A 20,214-nucleotide genomic window follows, 5' to 3' on the forward strand; every position below is an offset into this window, starting at 1 on the left:
AGCGGCCACCCCCTGGGATCCTGGTGGGGCCCCGACCCTGAGCCACCCCCATAGGTGGCAGAGGGCAGCCGTGCGTGTTCACCCACAGTGAGTGGGTGCTTCCCGCCCACCCGCCCGCCGGCCAGCCCACACAGCAGTGCGCTCCAAGGTTAGCAGAGACTCTTTAATGGGCTCTGGGAACACGGCCCAGCCCTGTACAAAAAACTCAACTTCACTCTGCGGGGGGGAACACAGGAAAACAAGGCCAGACTTGCTGGGACAGGGGTGGCTTTTCAGTTGGTGGGGGGAGGGGGAGGAATGTTCCCAGGGCCTTCGGAGGGCAGCGGGGGCCTCAGCATCGGAGGCATGGGAGTTGGGGGATGCACCCCGGGATTTGAGGGGTGAACTCCAGGAGGCTGGGGATGGACGCCAGGAGCTGGAGGATGGACCCCAGGAGCTGATGGGTGGACCCCAGGAGGTGGGGGGTGGACCCCAGGAGGCTGGGGGTGGATCCCTGGGGCTGGGGGGTGGACCCCGGGAGCTGGAGGATGGACCCCCGGGGCCTGGGGGTGAACTGCAGGAGCTGGTGGGTGCACCCCTGGGGCCTGGGGGTGAACCCCAGCAGATGGGGGAGGATGGACCCCGGGGGCTGGAGGGTGGACCCCTGGTGCTGGAGGGTGGACCCCTGGGGCTGGGGGATGGACCCCCGGAGCAGGGGGGTGGACCCCAGATGCTGGTGGGTGGACCACTGGTGCCGGTGGGTGGACCCCAGGAGCTGGGGGGTGCACTCCAGATGCTGGGGGGTGGACCACTGGTGCTGAGGGGTGGACACCGGGAGCCGGTGGGGGCAGCTGAGGAGGGCCCGGAGGCCCCGAGGACGCAGGCCCACTGGGCGGCATGGGGGGCAGGGGCAGGCCTCCTGGCGGGGGCGGGGGCAATGACTCGGGCAGTGGTGGCCGAGGGGGCAAACCATTCATCAGCGGGGGTGGGGGCCGCTTCACCCCAGGAGGCCCTGCAGGGAGGCTCGGCGGGGCCGGTGGCTTCTCCATCTTAAAGTGGAACTGGAGAAAAAACTGGACAGAAAGGAGAGGCTGAGCGTGGCCCCTGGGCCTCGGGCTGGGAGAAGGTTCGGCAACTGCCTGGACCTGCAGTGACTCACCTGCTTAGTTTCCCGGTTCCAGTGAGTCCAAAATTTGCCTTCAGCCTTGTCAATCTCCCTGCTTGGCACCTGCGTGGGGTGGAGCAGGGGGCAGAGACGGGCCTTCAGGACCACGAGATGGCCTAGCTGAGGAGGCCCTTCTGTGAGGGGACAGGGTCTAGCTTAGGGGTAACAGAGTCGACTGATGTCCTTGCTCCACCGCTCAGCAAACCTGCAAGCCCGAGAAAGCCGTGATCTACGCTATGCCATTAACGTCCATCTGGGGACCAGATCCGGTCATGGAATCCATGAACAGCCAGCAGCAGGGACACCTTACTGCTGGGGCCATGTCAGAGGTCTCTGCTTCTGGGCGGACACCCACCTCGATGCCCAGCCCCCGGCCCTCGCGCTGCCTTGTTCTTTGCCACCCTCTCAAGAGGCAAGGGCCCAGAGGGATACCCCTGGCCCTGGCAGGAAGGGGCATCCTGGAGTGCGCTGGAGGCCAGCTGCCCGGACGGAGCAAACTCCTCGGCCGGCTCCCCACCTCTCGGGGGTCCAGTGCGCTACCTTGAAGGCAATGGTCTCGTAGGGCTCGGCGGCCATGAGCAGGTACTGCCAGCGCCGGTCCGGAGGCTCGATCCTCTGCTCGTAGGCGGACATGAAGCGGTGGCGGGGCATGATGCCCTCGGCAATCTCGGGGTAGTCGATCTGTGGGGACACGGCCAGGTGGCAGCACCGCCTCTCAGGGAGCCCCTTCCCTCAGAACTGGGTCCCCAGCCTTTGCTCACCTGGAAGAGGAGGCTCTGCTGACCCATCTCCGTGTCCCTCTGCTTGGTCACTGCAACACAGGAGGTGTCAGGACCAGCTAAGGGGCCCTGGGGCTGGCCTAACACCACCCACAAACGGGAGAGCAGGCCTGGGGGTGGTCACCTGGCTGGGGAAGCACAAGAGCCATCCGCAGCTGGACGGGCACCACCCAGGGCTGGGAGGGCTGCACCCCGGGTGCCATCTGCCCCAGATCACACGGGTGGGGGTGGGGGTGGGAGGGAGACCTCCCCACTGCCCGCCCCCCCACCTGGGGAGCATCGAGTGTGAGGGTCAAGACTGTGCCCCCACTTCTGGGAGAGGGTGCCCACTGCCAGAGCTCTGTGGCTTTGGGCTGCTTTCCACACGGGTGCTCAGTGTCTCCCCGCTACACCCAGGAAGACGCCAGATGGCCTGGACTGGCCAGAAAGCCTGTGGTGGCCTCCCCAGGGAAACAGTGCCATCCCTGTCCTGGCTCACCAAGCAGGCCCACTCCAGGGCCTTTGCACGCCACGCCCCGAAACGCCACCCACACGCAGGATGTCCCCACCTTAGCAGGACGCCTACCAGGTGGCCTGCCGTCCCCCCCCCCGGCACACGGTCTCCTGTATCCCCTGTGCTCCAGCTGGGCCGCCTGACTGGCTTTCCGAACCAGGTGACACAGGCGCTGCTGCACGCACAGACCCTCCCCCTCCCCTTCCTTTCTCCTCAGGTGAAGAAGAGCCAGCACCCAGTTCCGTGGTCAGAGGAGAGAGCCACACCAGGGCTCGCGCTCACGTCCCACAAGCTCACCCACCTTTGCTAGGAGCGTAAAGAATAACGACACTGCTCCTCCTCCGGCATGTGTGTGAAAGTTCACGGTGGGAAGGCGGTCCCAGCCCCCAGGGAAGAAAGCCCTCTGACAGGAAGCCACTCCCCAGAGGCGGATGGTGTGGGTGTGGATGGGTGTGGGGTTGCCCGCCAAGGCCACAGAGCATCCTTACCTTTGTAGCCCGGGCGGCCGATCTTCACGAACTTCTTCACCTCCACCTTGACCTTCTCTGGCGCCGGCTGGGCGGGGGCCTCCTTGGCCTCCTTGGCTGCTCGCCGGGCCCTGCAGGTGGGACGGACATGGGGCTGAGGCCCCTCCATACAGGCCGCCAAGGCCATAGGCCCAGGTGCCAGGAGTGCCACCCCCCCGCCCTGCCCCAGCCAACCTTGGAGCTTCGAGGTCAGGGGGGACGGGGGTCAAGTGAGGTGACAGCTCTGGTGGGGGTGAGCGCCGGGCATGGGAAGGGGCGCGAGGTACTCACAAGTTGGTCTGATGCTTTTTCCCTTGGGTGTGCGCGAGGTAACTCCCCTAGAACGGGAGAGGGACGCACAGCTCAGGACAAAGCGAGCGGGGAGGTGCCGATAGGCACCCGATCGCTGCTGAGTAGACGAGCGCTAGTGGGTCTGCACACAGGGGAACGAGACCCCCAAAAGCCGGGGGTGAGGCGGGCCTCCGGAGGGTGCGACGCGGGCAGTCTTGCAGCTGCTGGGGTGCAGTGTGGGCTGTGGACACTGCTTGGAAGTGGTGGGGAAACCCAGGAGTGATCATGTCCCGTGATTCCATCTCCACGATGCCCCAGGGATGAGACACGCGAATCAGTGGTTCTCGACGGGGGCCGGTGGTGGGGGCGGTTTCTGACCCCCGGGGACAGCATGCCCAGGACGGTCCTCCCCGGAGGATAAGCAGCCCCAATGCCGCGGGGAGACCCTCCCATATCGGGCTGTTCAATTCAGTGCTGCCGACCGGGGCTGGCAACCACCAGAAACAAAGCACGTCCTCCACACGAGAAAAGGGACAAAGGGACCTACTCGTGCCAGGAGAGGGGCCCAGCGTGAGGGAGCATCAGACTCTCGTCTGCTTCAAAGGCGCAAACTAGAGCCACACCGGCTAGACTTCATGACCCCGGCCCTGACGTGGAACGTCCCAGGGTGTCCCCACGTTCCCAGATACACATCTGTGGCAACGGTGCCACCGGTACTGAAGAACTCGCCAAGTCCACAGCAGCACAGGTGGGGCGGGGTGGGGGGTGGGGCAGGGGCGGGGCCACACCTCGTTGTTGTGCAGCGTCAGGCACAGCTTGCATTCGTAGGAGCCCAGATGGTTCTTCATGAAGTAGGGGTCCTGTGGAGGAAGCACGCTTGTTATGCGGTGGGAGGGGCCCTGGGGACCCCGCACGGGCGCTGAGAGAACACCACTCTCTTCAGGGCAAACGCTCGTGGCGGGGGAGGGAGCGCAGAGGACAAGCAGGAGCCCCCCAGGCAGCACCGCAGAGCCCACTGGGTGGGGCTGGGGCTGACCACACGCCCCTGCAGCAAGCTCGGGGAAGGGTCCTCCGGGAGCCCCGGCCCCACGTCCTCGGCAGCCTGGGGTCAAGGAGGCAGAGCCGAAACAGCACCGCTGCTCATGCATCTCCATGGCGCCGACCAGGCCAGCCCTCCTCGTGCCGCAGCACAGCCTGACGCAGGCAGAGAAGCAAGCGGGCCAACCCGAGGCCCTAGGAGACCCCGTCTCTGCACATCCCGTGAGTGGGGCAGGGGCTCCAGGGCCAACTGGTGACCACTCAAGAGGCGCAGAGCAGACGGCAGGGGTTCAGGTCCCAACTCCACCGCCCAGAGAGCGTGTCGTCATTGGCGATGACAATGCCACCCTCAACTCTGTTTCCTCATCTGGAAAATGGGAAGAGTAACAGAACTGACCTCCCAAGCCAGGCCTCTGAGGGGCTTTGGGAGCGTCCGGCACACGGTGCGGGCTCGACACACCTCAGAGCGTTTCAAAGTCTAAGAGGATATACACTGAACACCAAGGGGCACATCGAGGGCAACTCTGCCTCCAGGGTCCACTGGGCAATGTCTGGGGACGTCAGTCGTTGTCACGAGTTGGGGGCTCCTGGCATCAAGTGTGGAGGTGAGGGTGCTGCTCCACACCCAACAGCGCCCGTGATGGCCCCCACGCCCCAGGGAATGACCGGGCCGCACCTCCAAGCTGAGAAACCCTTAGTCAGTTATTCGCAAAAACCTTGAGTCTGCTCCCTGCTCACGCTGGACACCAGGATAAATCCCCGATGCTCAGCTGGTGTAAACCAGGGGGGCCCCCATCATCTGTATCACCTCCTCTCCCTCCCACTCAGGTGTGGACTGAAATGTGTACAGCATCCCAGAACCACAGAGGTCAGGTGGTCATGGAACCCAGTCTCCTGGGGTCAGTGGAATCCCTATCCCTGGGGTCTCACCGGAGGTGATTCCGCCCCCCAAGGGACACTGAGCGACATATGGGGACATCTGTGGCCACTGTGACTGGGGAGCTCCTGGCATCTGGCGCGGGGGCAGGGCAGGGATGCTGCTGCACACCCCACAGCGCCCAGGGGGACCCACATACGTATCCCCAGGGCCGAGGCAGAGGCCTGTCTCCCTACAGCTCTGTACGGATAAGCTGCTGTCTTTCGCTGCCCGTGGTGCCATCAGGGCCCCCACCACTGGCGACTCCCCACACCTCTGGCTAAGTATAGCTTCCTGTGCTAACAGACCCTTCAAACGTGGGGCTACGAACAGCAGCTGGCCTCTGGTGGACACTGAGAGCTGCCACTCCAGGTGAAGCTCCCTGGTGCAGGGTGGGCACAGGCGGCGGGAGGGCACGTGTACCTTGTTGATGTCGATGGTTTCCAGGGCCAGCTGCCGGAGGCGCTCCCTACGGTCCCGGTTGCTCTCAGAGGAGGAGGCCACGCCCCCACTCCCGGTCTTGCCTCCGGGGCGATGCTGGAAGTCCATGGTGAGGACCTTGGGGCTCTACCAGACCAGAGAGGAAACCTGTGGAGGCCAAGGGGCGGCTGTGAGGCTGCGCAGGAGGCCTCGCCCTCCTGGTTCAGCCTCATCCCCCAGAGCTCTCGCAGCTCTCAGCCTCATGCCCACGCTTTACCAAGTCTCTTCCAGTGGCCGAGGGTCCACTATGGGCCAGGCACATGGAAATGAGGAAGAAGGAGAAACAGGGCATCTCCAGGTGACCTGGTGGGTGGACTGAGGAAGTCCCCCCAGCCTGAGGAGTGCAAAGGCCCAAGGACCCGAAATGGCAAAGGGCAAAATGAGACCAAGGTCTCACTAATTAGTCTCACCTCCTCCAAGAAGCCTCCCCAGACCACCCAAGCCCATGCTGTTCACTCCCTCCTCTGAATTCCCTTTCTGATTGTCTTACACTTATTTCTCTCAGCCTAAATTCTGCTTCTCCGGCTCAGCTGTACATTTGCTGGAAACAAGGAACACATCTACCAACCTATCCCCCCGCCACTGCCTAACGCACAAGATGTTCACGGCTCGTTCGCGGCTGAGGAAGGCTCTCCCGAGCCCTTGATGTCTCTTCCAGCCCAGCCACTGTTTCCCACCCTCCTTCAGGCTCAGCTCAGACCCAACCTCCAGGAACCTCTCTCATCTTACACTCCCTTTCCCACTGGTCAATGTTGGCCCCAGGCCCCTGGCATCTTGTCTCTGTTGGGGTAAATTCACAGGGATGGGGCCCAGGAGTGACTATGACCCCTGCCAAAGATGGCCCCATCTCAATCTCAAGGGTTCCTGGACGTGTCACCTCACGGGGCAGAGGAGACTTTGCAGGTGGGGTTAAGTTACGGCCCCTGAGAAGGGGAGGACCCTGGATTCCCCAAGGGGCCTAGTGTCATCACAGGGTCCTTATAGGAGGGAGGCAGGGGGGTCAGAGGCAGAGAGAGACGGGAGATGCTGCGCTGCCGGCTGTGAGGATGGAGGACGGGCCGCGAGCCAGGGATGCGGCGCCTCTAGAAGCTGGAAAAGGTGGAACCGATGCTCCCCTGGAGGCTCCAGAAGAAATAAAGCTCAGTGAGACTCACAATGAACTCCTGACCTCCAGAGCTGCATCATGAACTTAGGTCGTTTAAGCCACTAAGTCGGTGGTGGTTTGCTGCACCGACCACAGGAAACTAACAGTCCAGGCACCAGCCAGCTGTGCCACCGACCGGCAGTGTGACCTGATGAGTTTACAAAAACCTCACACGTGGTGAGGCTGCAGAATCCCAGAACTAGACTTTTTATTTCACGCCAAGTCCACCCAGAGCCGCCAACTGGTAAAGGCAAAACACTACCAGAGCCAAGAGTTCCAGTCAGTTTGGGGGGAGCCCAGTTTCTCTTCAAGCAGCCAGAACAAGCTCTTGTCCTAGCCGGGAGTACGCGCCACAGGTGTCGTGAGAGCACCTGTGGAGAGGATCCGACTGGCTCAGGAAACCCAAACGCAAGCAAGTACTTAATCACTCACCACGTTACAGTGAGTGCCAGTAGCTATCAGAGACTGAGATGAGGCCAGAGAGAAAAGGGGGCAGGTCCATCAAAACCCATCTGCTAGGGCTTCCCCGGTGGCGCAGTGGTTAAGAATCCGCCGGCCAATGCAGGGGACATGGGTTCGAGCCCTGGTCTGGGAAGATCCCACATGCCACAGAGCAACTAAGCCCATGCACCACAACTACTGAGCCTGCGTTCTAGAGCCCGCGAGCCACAACTACTGAAGCCCGCGTACCCAGAGCCCCTGCTCCACAACAGGAGAAGCCACCGCAATGAGAAGCCCACGCGCCACAACGAAGAGTAGTCCCCGCTCGCCGCAACTAAAGAAAGCCTGCGCAGCAACGAAGACCTGATGCAGCCAAAAAAAAAAAAAAAAAAAAAAAAAACAACAAAAAACCCACCCGTTAAGCAGCAGGCAACACCCCTTCCCCTGGTCTGTGTCCAGCAGGCAGGAGACCCAGCTGGTGCTCCCAGCCCAGGGGAGATCAGGAGTCTTTTCTGGGAAGAGAGCACCAGAGACAGTATTCTCAGACACTGATAGTTGGGGGCCCCCCACACTCCCCAAACCCCAGCACTCTGCCAGGCCCACTGAGCTCGCTAGATGAGAAGCACTACTCTCCATGCAGACTGGTAACTTAACATAAACAGACGCAAAGAAACGTGTGTATCAGAGAAAAAAGAAACCTGGTGGAAACATCAATAGAAGATGTTAACGTCCTCCCGGATGACAGGAGACGTTACCACATCGTGAAACTAGAATAGACGCCAAAGGAGAGCATGGTGAATTAAAACCAGACGAACCCTGAGACTTCCCTGGTGGTCCAGTGGGTAAGACTCCACGCTCCCAATGCAGGGGGCCTGGGTTCCATCCCTGGTCGGGGAACTAGATCCCACATGCTGCAACTAAGAGTCCGCATGCCACAACTAAGACCCGGTGCAGCCTAAATAAATAAACAAATAAAGTTAAAAAAAAAAAATAAACCTTTAAAAGTAAATACGTGATGAACCTGACAAAACAATGAATACGAGCGCTTGAATGTAAGAGTTAAAGAAGGCTTTCATAATGGAGAACAGAAAATGAACAACAATAACAACAAAAATAGCAAAATAATAACAGGCAAAGCAAGAATCTAGAAATCACGAACTGAAAACAGAACGAAACGTGGGCACACTACTATATTTAAAATAGATAACCAGGGCTTCCCTGGTGGCGCAGTGGTTAAGAATCCGCCTGCCAATACAGGGAACACGGGTTCGAGCCCTGGACCAGGAATATCCCACATGCTGCGGAGCAGCTAAGCCCGTACGCCACAACTACTGAAGCCTGCGCACCTAGAGCCCGTGCTCCGCAACAACAGAAGCTGCCACGACAAGAAGCCCGCGCACCGCAACGAAGAGTAGCCCCTGCTCGCCGCAAGTAGAGAAAGCCCGTGCGCAGCAACAAAGACCTGACAAATCCAAAAATAAATAAAATAAATAACTTTATTCAAAAAAAAGATAATCAATACGGACCTCCTGCAACACAGGGAACTGTGCTCAATGCTCTGCAATGACCTATATGTGAAAAGAACCTGAAAAAGAGCGGACACATGTATGTGTATAAATCACTTTACTGTACGCCTGAAACTAATACGATGTCGTAAATCAACTATAGACCCACATAAAATAACAATTAAAAAGAACAAACGTGGAGAATATCATCAAAGGAATAACCTATGAAATAAAAGAAAATACCCCAGAACTGAAAGAACCTAATTTTCAGACAAAACCAAAAAAAAAACACTCTCAAACGAAGAAACCATTAAATTTCACAGCACTAATGAAAACCTAAAGTTTCTACTAGACAGAAAGAAAATCAGAAACAAGAGGTCGGAAACCAGAACGGGACGAGACCCTTCAGGACAGCAGGGAACTCCTAAGACGGGCAATGCTTTCACAGCTCCCACCGGGGGCTTTTGATCTGGAACTTTACACCCACCCTTCTGCCTGTGAGGGTAAATAAAGCCGTTTTCAGCTAACCGAGAGCTCAATATAAAAAAATGAGTCGAGGGCTTCCCTGGTGGCGCAGTGGTTGAGAGTCCGCCTGCCGATGCAGGGGACGCGGGTTCGTGCCCCGGTCCGGGAAGATCCCACATGCCGCGGAGCGGCTGGGCCCGTGAGCCATGGCCGCTGAGCCTGCGCGTCCGCTCCGCAACGGGAGAGGCCACAACAGCGAGAGGCCCGCGTATCGCAAAAAAAAAAAAAAAAAATGAGTCGACTTCTTCAAAAGCTACCTGATGAGCTCTGATGGAAGAAAGGAAGGGGAGTAGATGGTCACACTGAAAACAAGCCAGCCCAGGGGAGCCCGGACAACAGGTTCTAGGACAGCTACTCAGCTGCAAGGTGGGGCTCCAGTCCCGACCGGAGCAGGAGGATGACAGCTTTGAGAGGGAAGTTTCCACGGGGGAAAGGAAAAAAGACATCCATTTGTTTCAACCTGTGGGAAAACACAACCGCTAGGCGTGTGATGTGAAAACGCTTTGAGTACAAAGGTTTAACAACAAGCAAAGAAAATCAGGCGAATAGGAAAGGTGAAGAAGTTAATGAGCTTTGGGGGGCAGGAAGAAGAATGGTATAAGAAACCTAGACTGACAGGCGGGGAAGTCACTTAACCTCGGGGCTTCGCTTGCGAAACGGGCCCAGCTAACGGGCTCTGGTGGCCTCGGGCGCGGTGCCGGGCGCTCCGCCTCCGGACCTTCCTTTCCACTCGGTGGGCCTGGAACTGGGGCCGCCGTCACCCCTATCCAGGTGAGTCCCGGACCACAGATCCAGTAAGCCAACGGACGAGTCCTCGGGCGCAGGGAAGGCGCCCCGGACCACGACCCGACCCGACCCAATGGGCCTTTGCAGCCGGAGCTCCTAGCAGGCGAGGGTGTGGGGGTCGGGCCTGCCCAGCGCCGGGCGCGGGCGCGGAGCCGGCGCCCGCCCCCAGCCCGCGCCCCTGCCGAGGCGCCCCTCGCCTACTCCCCTCCAGGGAGCCCCTCGCGGTCGCCGCCCTAGCCCCGCGCGGCTCTTAACTCTCACCCGCGGCCGCACCGCCGTCGCCTGTTCGGCCACCACCTCTACCGCCGCGCCGACTTCGTTCTGCACATGCGCGCCGCGGGCTAAGGAAGCACTTCCGAGGGCAAGCGGGGCGGGGTTCTTCCGTGTGCGCATGCCCGGCCCGCCCAGCGGCGCGGGCTAGACGCTTCGGAGGCTGGAGGACTGCGGGCAGCAGGAGTGCAGGCCGGAAGCCGAAGCGCGCGTGCGCACCGGCTCTCACTGTCCTTATCGTCGGCCAAACTCGCGCGGAGCCAGTTCTCGCGGGATAGCGAGTTGCTTCTCGTCTCCCACTCCCGTCCGCCTGTTCCCTTGAGTACTGGGCGCTATAGGTCGTGGGGGTGCTTTATCGTTTCCACCCCGGGTCCACCTTGTTGCTTGGTTACGTGACAACCGTCCATCTTGCCTACTGCTCTGTGCGCCCCACGAGGGCTCTTCTCGGCCCCGGCGGCCCCCGGGACGCTTCTGCCACTCGCCGGTGTAGGACAGGCTGAGCGGCCCGGGAGCGCGCAGGCGTGGTAGCTCCGGCCGCGCTTCCGGGACGACGCCGTGGGACTCTTTTGGCGCCGGCAGCGGCGCGACTGAGGACGGCGGCCCGGAGGGCGCGGCCCAGCGCTCCGCGTTCTGGGTCCCAGCGGCGCCATGCGCTATAACGAGAAGGAGCTGCAGGCGCTGTCCCGGCAGCCGGCCGAGATGGCAGCTGAGCTGGGCATGCGGGGCCCCAAGAAGGGCAGCGGTGAGCGGCCCGAGGCGCCGGAGCGGCCGGGCGGCAGGGCGGCCGGGGGGCGGGGGTGGGCAGCCGCGGAACGCGCGCGAGCCCGCCTTGTTCCCGCAGTGGTGAAACGGCGGCTGGTGAAGCTGGTGGTCAACTTCCTCTTCTACTTCCGGACGGACGAGGCGGAGGTAAGGCGGCGGGGAGGGCGGGGCCGGGGTTGGGGGTTGGGGTCGGGGTCGGGGTCGGGGTCCGGAGTTGGGGGGGGCGGCCGCAGTTGGGGGGCGGGGTGTGGAGTCGGGGGCGGGGCGGGGGCAGGTTCCCGGTGCCCGCCCCCATGCCCCTGTCTGCCCCTAGCCCGTTGGAGCCCTGCTGCTGGAGCACTGCAGAGTCACTCAGGAAGAGCCCAGCGGCTTCTCCATCAGTGAGTGCGGCCTGGGGCGAGGCTACTTGACCCCGTCCCGCCCCGCTCCACCCCGGCGCGGCCCCGCCTGAGTCCCCAGAAGCTGAGTCCAGTGTCCCGGGCAGCCCCACTCGCGCTGGCTCCTCTGGGTGGGGACCCAGGCCGAGCGCACTACCCCAGAGGCCGCCCTTGTCTTGTTGGGGAGCGCTGCCCTCTCGGGGTGGATGCCTCGCTGTAATTGTTTCATTTCTCCTGGGATCAGGGCCCTGTGCTGGGGGACTGGGAGGATTCTCCTGGGTCGTCTTGAGAGGGTGGGGTCTGCAGGCGAAGACGGAGCTACTAACTAGTCTTCTAGGGAGGCTGCAAGAGTGCCACAGACTAGGGGGCTTAAACAGCAGAAATTTATTTCTCCCAGTTTTGGGGGGCAAGAAGTGTGACATCAAGAGTGTTGGCATGGCTGGTTCCTTCTGAAGGAGAATCTGCCCCCATGATCTCTCTCCCGGCTTCTGGGGGGTCGCTGGCGACCGTTTTCACTCCATCTCTGCCTTCCTTTTCATGGGATCTTCTCCCTTGTGTGGTAGTGTCCAGGTTTCATTTTCTTAAGAACACCAGTCCTGTTGGATTAGAGGCTCACCCTAGTGCAGCGTGACTTCAGCTCAACTGCTTGTAACTACTTAGACCTGCAGTGATTCCACATCCGGATAGATTCATAGTCCTGGGAAATGTCTCATGTTTTTTAAAACTCGAACATACATCTTTTGGGGGACACAGTTCAACCGACGCCCAGCTGGTGGGAAGCAGTGGGCCCAGGCGGGCCGGGGATGGAAAGGGGACAGTCGTGGACAATGGCAAGAGGAAGTTGAGGGCTGGGTGGGGGGGAGGTGGGAGCGAGCGGGGACAGATGGGGGCTACTCCTTCTGCAGGTTTTCTAGAGGACCCAGAGAGAAAGTATCACTTTGAGTGTTGCAGTGAGGAGCAGTGTCAGGAGTGGATGGCTGCTCTGCGTCGAGCCAGGTGGGGTGCGTCGAGCCAGGTGGGGTGCGGCCGCCTTGGGGGCCTGGGGCAGGGGCGGGGCAGGCCCTGTGGACTCACACCACCCTCCTCCCTAGTTACGAGTTCATGCGGAGGAGCCTCATCTTCTACCGGAATGAGATCCAGAAGATGACTGGCAAGGTGCGCGTGGGTGCAGGGGTGGGAGTTGGGGGTCTTCTGGGCCTAGGCTCATGCCGTCCCCCCCCCCCCACCATCGTCCACCCACACAGGATCCCCTGGAGCAGTTCGGCATATCAGAGGAGGCCAGGTTCCAGCTGAGCGGCCTGAAGGCATGAGTCTGGGTGTGGGGCTCCTCAGCTTTCCTGCTGGGGGCTGGATGAACCCTCCCTGGGTCCCCGGTTTCTTGGCCAAGCCTGGATTTGTCGTGGGAGGTGTCTTGGTTTACAGATTTTAAAAGCCCCAGGATCCGCAGGGGCTGCCTTTTTGAAGAAACCATCCAGCAAGCCCCTTCTGGATGCACTGGGACCCACTGGACTGTGGCACCTCAGTGCCACATGCTGCTGCCAGGGGACAGGTGTCCCCTCCCAGGAGCTGTGCCCAGCCCCTTGGGTGCGTCCATCCAGGCCTGGCAGGTGCCTGAGGCTGGTGCAACTCTCCTGCCCCGTGCAGGCTGAATGTACAACATTAGGTGATGCTGTGAAGGGCGTGGGCCCATGCTGGGGCTGCTGTGAATTCTCCTGCTGAAGGGGCAGGCCCCGGCCAGACGCCTCTGGGCAGAGCTGGAAGGTGCGCCTTTCGGGTGGCCAGTTTGTTCTGTTCAAATAAAGGTACCTCTTTTTCACACGGGACGGCGGTGCAGTGAATGCAGAGAGGGACCTCTGTCCTCCGCAGGCTGCCGGTCCCGCAGAGTCACAGCGGGGTCCTGAGGGAAGTGAAGCCCTGCCCAGGTTCAAGGTTTAAGTGCCCAGTAGGAACAGAGGAGAGGAGGCCTAGAACCCAGAGCCAGGAAAGGTGGGGAGGCTGGGGCCCAGCCCACAGGGCCTCTGGGGCTCACAGGCCTCCCTCCGAGTGCAGGCGGGACTTCGGGAAGGGTTTTGTTGGTGGTGTGAAAAGTACCCAAGCAGTCGGTTTCAGTTAGTCAAGGAGGAGGCCCACCCTGGGTGGGCCTGACCTAGTCAGGTGTTGGCCCTGAAGGAGGGGCTGGGCCTCCCTGAGGTGGGGCTCACTGTCTGCTGTGGTCACAGGGCCTGCCTTCCGGAGCAGGTGGGGCTTCTGCTGGGAGTGACCGTCCTCCCCAACTGGGGATGGCTATCACGGCCCGGGACCCTCTTTGCGCTCCAGGACCTTGCCATGTCACGGTCGGGAAGAAACACTGCCACCAGACCAGGTTCAAGTGAAAACAGGTATTTTATTACAGCGTCTACAGGTGGAAACGCAGTGCAGTGGGGTTCCCTTGGGAAGAGGGGGTGGAGCCAGCGCCCCAACTGAAACATAAGCTACCAGAACAAGAAAGCAAAGCCCGTCTCCGTTACAAACCAAGGCAGGGATGCGAGAGCCAGCGTGGATGGATGTGTAAATGAGAACAAACAGTCCTAACTGTAGACGGGCCGGCTGGCAGGATAAATAAGGGCAGGGGGGGTGGGGGCTGGTTCTTAAATAGGTCACGATTCATAGCTGAACAGAGAACGCATCCCCTGACTGGAGGCTGTCCTAGTTGTTAGGTTTTCCTGAGCAAAGCGACAGCAGCCGTCAGACCTGGAGCACCCGCGTCGGCAGCAGCGGTGGGGCTCCCGCAGGGCCGCTCCCCACGCACGCCAGCCGGCGCCCTACTCCCGTGGCTGGCGTCAGCAGCGGCGCTCAGGCTGGGACCGGAGGGTGGGTGTGGAGAGGCCGAGCTGGGCCCCGCTGTGGGGCAGGCCCTGCGCGGGTCGTCCGTCCCCTGGTGCCTGCGCGTGCGTACAGAGGACAGACGCGGCGCGGTGGTCCTCCCGAAGTGACGCAGTGTTTGTGTACAGTGTCCTTTGTTCAGATGGGGGCTCCGCTGGCAGCGCCGTAGCTTTCTCGGGAGCCCTGTGTTCCTGACACGGGGAGGGGAGCCTCTTGGAGAGGCCGGGGGCCGGGGGTCAGGACAGCACCGTCGTGCACTGGGAGCACCGACCTGGGGGGAAGGGGGGCAGGGCGGGCGGTCACAGGAGGAAGGCTCCGTCTCTAGCCTGATTGCTGCCCCACACAGTGTAGAGGTGGCTGCAGGCAGCGCACTGGCCCGCTCTGACCCTTGTGGCCTGCGTCCCGGGGGTCAGGAAGCGGGGCCGGGCCTCGGCCACCACACCGACCCCACTCAAGGGCAGGCAGAGGACCCGTGGCGTCCACCTCTGAAGGGTATGTGGAGTCGGCCAGGCCGGGGAAGGCTCACGTTAGGCCACCACACAGAGGCCCACCCTCCCGCGCTCCTTGACGGGTGCCGCCTGGGTGGCAAACACCTGAGGATGGGGCTCCGACTGCCCACGCTCAGCCCTCGCCGGGGCGCCCACCTTTGGCCGATGTTGGCCCTTTCGGGGGACCGAGAGCTTCTCGGGAGGCACACAGACAACATTGCCCCACCCAGGGACCCAGGACCAGTCACAGGTGCTGTGCTCGAGGGACCGAGAACCCTACCGGCCACCTCGGAGCCTCAGGGAGCAGCCCTCCTGCCCGGCCACCCCAAGCGCATCCCTTCCCAAGCACCACCGTGGCCGCTCGGGTGGAGCAGGTGTCACCTCAGCAGGGTGGGCAGGAGGGCCCTGGGCCAGTGCCGCTGTGCACTTGAACAGGCGGGAGGGTTTCCCCTCACTTTCCTTTTCTCCTTTTCTCTTTAGTTTACTGTGTATTCGTCATACAGTCTAAAAATAAATGAAGTCCGTCTATGAAATTTATAAATTTTCATCATCTCTCTATAAAATACTGTCACCTGTCAGCGTGACTCCCTTGTAGACAAAGCAGGCACCCACAACTAACCCGCCTGCGTCCCCGGCCACCACAGGAGCCGACCCTGCGGGGGGGGGGGGGCTGCGGCGTGAGCCCAGGGCGAGCAGAGACGTACAAAAGTAAATGCACCTGTCACACGAGTGAGCCAGCCAGGCAGGCAGCAGAGTCGGGTACCAGACCCTCCTCACAAGCACCACTGAGAACGGGTCCCCTCCTCGAGGCTCCGCCACCGCAGCCTTGCCGCGCAGGACTGCCGTTCCGATGCCAAAGGCGCCATCCCGAGGGCTGAGCCGAGGCCGTTCACAGTGATGGCGGGGCGGGGCGGGCCTCCACCGGAGACGCCGCCTTTGGTATGGGAAGAGCGGCGGGAATGAACACGCCAGGCGCTAGGACCTGGCGTTGGCGTGGTCAACCTCGAGAGTCAGCACCAAGAGCACGTGGAGGCGCGAGCCTGGCGACGAGATAGCACCGGGCCGGCTGCCAGCGTCTCCGCGGTGGGCCGGTCCTTCGGCGATGTCTTTACATATATTCTCTCATATAATATAGTATCTACATCTCTCGATAGGTTGCCTTCACGACTTCGGTGAAATAAAATAAGTCAAAATTGTTTATACTTTTTAAAAAACGATAAATACTTTATCTAAGACTATCGACAGTACAGGCTGGAGCCAGGCCCCAGCGCGCCGTCTCCGCAGCTGTGCGCGGCGCTGATTCACAGTAGAGCCTGTCCTCTGGCCTCCATCCGTCCTCGCCGTCCTGCGGGGGGCCCCGCGCCGCCAGCCCGCCCCATCCTTGCATAGTCTCGCGGTTGAGGTAGAAATCCTAGTTACCTGCGGACACGGCGCGGGAGGAAAGGCAGCATAGCGTTAGCCTCGCGCCCAGACGAGCCCGTCGCACCCCCAGGCCAGGGCGCCAGAGCCACCTACGGACGGACGGACGGACGGACGACAGACGGCAGACGAGGTAGTGGCAGCACCCTGAGCCACGCCTCTGGGCCCTGTCAGAGGCAGGAGGTCCTGTCCCCAGGCCCTTCCAGTGCGTGTGGGGCGCTGGCTGGGTCCTGGCCTCCCCTCCTCCCCAGGAGACCCTCCCCGGTCCCCACGCCGGGCAGCGCTCCAGGACAAGCCTGCATGCCCCAGGAGTGAGGCCGGCGCGGCCAGGACGGCAGGCAGGCAGCGTCCACTGTGGGCCTGGTCCCCGACCTCCCAGTGCACGTCTGCCCTCTCCAAGCTCCTCTGACGGCGCGAGGCCACTGCAGGCTGAGCCGCCCTACCTTCTGGGCTTTTCCAACAACCGAGGCACAGCCCATCCCCAGGCCTCGGGTAGGGCTGTCCACTGACCTGCACCCTGACCAGGAGGCCGTCAGACTCCAGCGGCCTCCCATCTGTTTCCACTTAAAAACACGACAGACAGCCAAGGACAGCAGGCAGGCAGGACCCCCGCTCCATTCCTGGCCCCAAGGGGATGTGGACATGGCACCAGCAGTGGCCAGGCCAGCTGCACCGGGGCCCAGGACCCTCCCTGGAGGCCTCGCAGACACCTGCCCCCTCCAGCTCCCGAAAGCGGGCCCTTCCTACGCTTGTCTCCGCTGACCCCCACACGGACGGTCTGAAAGGCAGCCCGTGCGCCTCGGAGGCCGGAGGAGCCGGGCCTCGGCCACAACTACAGAGCCCCGCCACCGGCCCGGCGTTCCTGCCTGTGGGGCTGGCGCCACACTCACCCTGCTACCCATCGGCCCCTGCAGGCAGGCCCTCTAGCTAAGGAGCCCAACAAACGCGACCCCCACGTCCAGAAGGCCTGCCGTGTACCAGGTGCCTTAAACGCGTTGAGCTCTCCCCAAACCCTCATAAGGCGCGTTTATGGAAACGGGCTGAGGGGCCCAAGAGCGCACACAAAGGCAAAGCTGGGATCCTGAGCTGCCCCCATGACCCCACGCCGGGGCTGCCCAGGTCCCAGGCTGCTGCAGACGCCAAGCCTAGGGCGGCGGCAAGCTCGAGCTAGGCTCCACCCGGCCAGGACGCCAACCCTGACTGACGGACTCCTCCTGGCCCCCTCCCTGGGCGACCTGGGGGGAGGGTCCACCGGCAGCGGCGGAGGGGGCGGGGCCAGCCACACCCTCCCTCTCTCTGCTCTCGCCGCCCGGGTTCCCTTGCCTCCCTGGCTCTTCGCCTTCGCACCTCCCGGCCGCAGGAGAGCAACCTTGGCCCCCGGGCCCCTCCACGGAGCCCCGCGGGCCCGCCTGTTTTCTGCAAAGGAAGGTCAGTTCAGGTTCTCGTATGGGCCGCCTGGTCGAGCTCTAGCCTTACCTTACAGAATACGAACTGCTAGCTAAGCAAGGTCTTTATCGCGGCTTAACCCCCGCAAGGCGCGCGGCATACGGAGGTGGCATGCCAAGGGAAACCCACACGGCGGGCGGCCCCGTGGAGCTGGCCTGCGGGATCACGGGCGCGGCCTGGGCCAGGGCCAGCCCGGGCAGGGGCGGGTGGTGCACCGTGAAGGAGGGGCGGGACACCTTGTGCGGAAGTGAGGCGAGCTTGATGGACAGAGAGGCGTTAGCAGGCGGCACAGAGGCAGCAGAGGAGGCAGGTAAGAAAGCTTGGTTAGCTGGGAGGGACGCGAGGTTCTGCAGGAGCACGGGCTCAGAGTTAGCCGGGAGCAGCGCGGGGGGCGGAGGCAAGGCGGCGTTAGGAGGGGGCGGGGCGTGGAGGGCGGGCGGCCCCGGAGGGGGCCGGCCCAGGTGCGGAGGGGGCGGGGGCGGCCTCGGCTCCGCAGGGGGCGGGGCCTGAAAGGAAGAGGCCGGGGTGCTGGCCACCGCCTGCAGCGGGGTTAGGCTCAGCGTGGCGCTGCGACATGCAGCCCCACTGCCGAAACTGGCTCCAAACGGATGAGCGGAGGCGGGAGGCACCGCGTGGTTAAAGGCACCTGCAAACAGGAGAGAAAAACCCAGCTTCAACAGGCGGGCATCACCAGCCAAGCCAAGGAAGGCGCGCGGAGAAGGGGAAGCCGACGGCGGCTGCAGCTCCAGCTCCGCGTGCGAGCGGCACAGGTGAGGGTGAAGCGCAGGCAGCGGGAGCGCAGGCGCTGGGATAACCTGCAGGACGGCTCCCCTCCCCTCCCCTCCCCAGCCCAGCCCCGGCGCCCGTGCCCGGTGAGGGGCCGGCTGTGGCTCCCCGCGCTCCTCTCCACCCCGCACGCGCCACGGTGCATTTGGCGGGCGCCGCGGCCCTTGGCTCTTCCCCAGCGCCGGCCCCAAGGCTGCCCAGAGCCCGGGCTGCGTCAGGCCTGACAGGTGACCTCCGCGGGGAGGAAGGAGAGAGCTCCGTCTGGCGCCAGCTCCCCTGAGAGCGAGAGGGACGCCGTCAGACCAGAGAGCGTGGCACAGGCCGACTCACGCCTGAGCGCTCTGCCCACACGACAGTCACGTCTGCGTTTCGCGAAAAGGAACGAGGTGACGGGTGCAAAGTGGACCCAAGGGGATACGCGGGCACAGCCTCTCCCCCCTCAGGGGGCCCTGGAAGGGAACCTGCAAACAGCGGTGGTTAAACCCAGCGGTCCCGGAGGGCGCCGGTGAGAGCATGCGGCCCGCGGCCCATCCCCCAGCGGGTCCCGCACGGCCAGAGGGCGCTGCCTACCTCCGACTGCACCGCCGGCCACCCCGGAGGAGAAGCTGCCCATGGCGTGCGAGTTGGTCAGTCTGGTGGCGGCGGTTGAGACGTGCACCAGGCCGGCGGCGGGCACGGAGCTGAACAGGGACTGCAGCACAGACGGACCCAGGTTGGCCTGCAGGGACATGGGGCCCAGTGCGAACTGCGGGCCGGGGGCGAAGGCGCCCAGGAAGGGGCGGTGGGTCTGGGCGGACGGGGCCGTGCCCCCTGCCGAGGACGCCGCCGGGGCAAGGCCCGGGCCGCTGAGGAGGCCCCCGGGGGGGGTGGCAGCGGCGGCGGCGGCAGCAGCAGCAGCGGCCATGAAGAGGTTGTGGCCGTTCTTGACGTCGGGCTCGCGGTCACGGCCCTTGCCCGCCTTGCCGTGCGTCGCTGAGGCCTTGTCCGCGGGCCCGCACACAGGTGGGCCCCCCTCGCCCTTCGGGGCCAGTCCGTCCAGCTGTCTCTTGTTCACGAAGGGGCCGGGGTCTGCGGCGCCGCCCTCCTTGCCCCGCGGGCCGGGAAAGCTCAGGGGGGTGCCCAGGCCGGCCGCCTCGGGGGCCTTGTGGGAGAGAGAAGCACCATCGCTGAAGCTGTGTAAACTGAGGTCGGCCGCCAGGCCCCCGCCCAGGGCGAAGCTGCTGGCGGGATGGCTGCTGGGGCTCAGCCCGCCCGCCCCCGGCAGCGCGCCTGGGAAGCTCTTCCTGGGGTGGGCAGCCAACTTGGCATCAGCCGCGCCAGGTTCCTCCAGGCCGGGCCGGAAAGCGAACAGGGAGTTGTGGCTCAGAGCGGAGGCGGCCTGCAGCGGGCTGTCGGCTGCCTTGGCCAGGCCGAGGTCGGAGATGGGCGAGAAGGTGGACTTCCACTTGCTGCTGTTGACCGGCTCGCTGGCTGGCACCTTCCTTCCCGCCAGGCCGCCCCCTGCCAGGAGAGGCAGCGGCTATGAGGCCTGGGCTGGGTGGGGCAGAGCGGAAGCTACGGGGACCAGACCACCGCCGGCTCGGAATGACCCCTGCCCCCAAGACAAGCCCCCATGGCGGAGGACGGGGCAGACCTGGCGAGGGTGGGGCCGTGGGAGAAACTCAGGGAGCAGGGCTGCTTGTGCGGGAGGGCCGGCGTGTCAGCACAGAGCACCACATGTGCCCCATCTACCCAGGCAGCACCCAGAGCGCCCGCC

At 63.1% G+C, this 20,214-nt stretch overlaps 3 protein-coding genes across 5 annotated transcripts in view; 1 reads left to right on the top strand and 2 right to left on the bottom strand.

The window, feature by feature from the left end:
- Positions 1–268: 268 nt before the first annotated feature.
- SF3A2 (splicing factor 3a subunit 2) lies at positions 269–10,431 on the bottom strand. The gene is made up of 9 exons (XM_082652170.1): positions 10,310–10,431; positions 5,591–5,755; positions 4,002–4,073; positions 3,214–3,260; positions 2,905–3,014; positions 1,906–1,955; positions 1,685–1,825; positions 1,139–1,207; positions 269–1,052 (listed from the first exon to the last, which is right to left on the bottom strand). The coding sequence occupies exons 2-9, from the start codon at positions 5,714–5,716 to the stop codon at positions 273–275; spliced, it is 1,395 nt and encodes a 464-aa protein (XP_082508296.1). The 5' UTR covers positions 5,717–5,755; positions 10,310–10,431; the 3' UTR covers positions 269–272.
- Positions 10,432–10,534: 103 nt separating this feature from the next.
- On the top strand, positions 10,535–13,570 carry PLEKHJ1 (pleckstrin homology domain containing J1). Of its 2 annotated transcripts, none has more exons than XM_082652352.1 (6): positions 10,535–11,060; positions 11,160–11,227; positions 11,394–11,460; positions 12,363–12,472; positions 12,549–12,612; positions 12,702–13,570. In XM_082652352.1, exons 1-5 carry the CDS (start codon positions 10,967–10,969, stop codon positions 12,588–12,590), a joined length of 381 nt encoding a protein of 126 aa, XP_082508478.1. In that variant the 5' UTR covers positions 10,535–10,966; the 3' UTR covers positions 12,591–12,612; positions 12,702–13,570. The 2 variants fall into 2 exon arrangements, with proteins under 2 accessions (XP_082508478.1, XP_082508477.1); XM_082652351.1 differs by having other exon boundaries at positions 10,540–11,060; positions 12,363–12,453.
- Positions 13,571–16,089: 2,519 nt separating this feature from the next.
- DOT1L (DOT1 like histone lysine methyltransferase) overlaps positions 16,090–20,214 on the bottom strand; it is a 42,181-nt gene continuing 38,056 nt past the window's right edge. For both annotated transcript variants that reach the window (XM_082650885.1, XM_082650886.1), the window contains 2 exons: positions 19,029–19,958; positions 16,090–16,226 (listed from right to left, as the gene is read on the bottom strand). In XM_082650885.1, the coding sequence (XP_082507011.1) occupies positions 16,219–16,226; positions 19,029–19,958 (938 nt within the window). In that variant the 3' untranslated portion in view covers positions 16,090–16,218. The remainder of the gene's footprint in view (positions 16,227–19,028; positions 19,959–20,214) is intronic.

The sequence above is a fragment of the Grampus griseus genome, assembly GCF_964374135.1.
Source record: "Grampus griseus genome assembly, chromosome: 3".
Taxonomy (NCBI): Eukaryota; Metazoa; Chordata; class Mammalia; order Artiodactyla; family Delphinidae; genus Grampus; species Grampus griseus.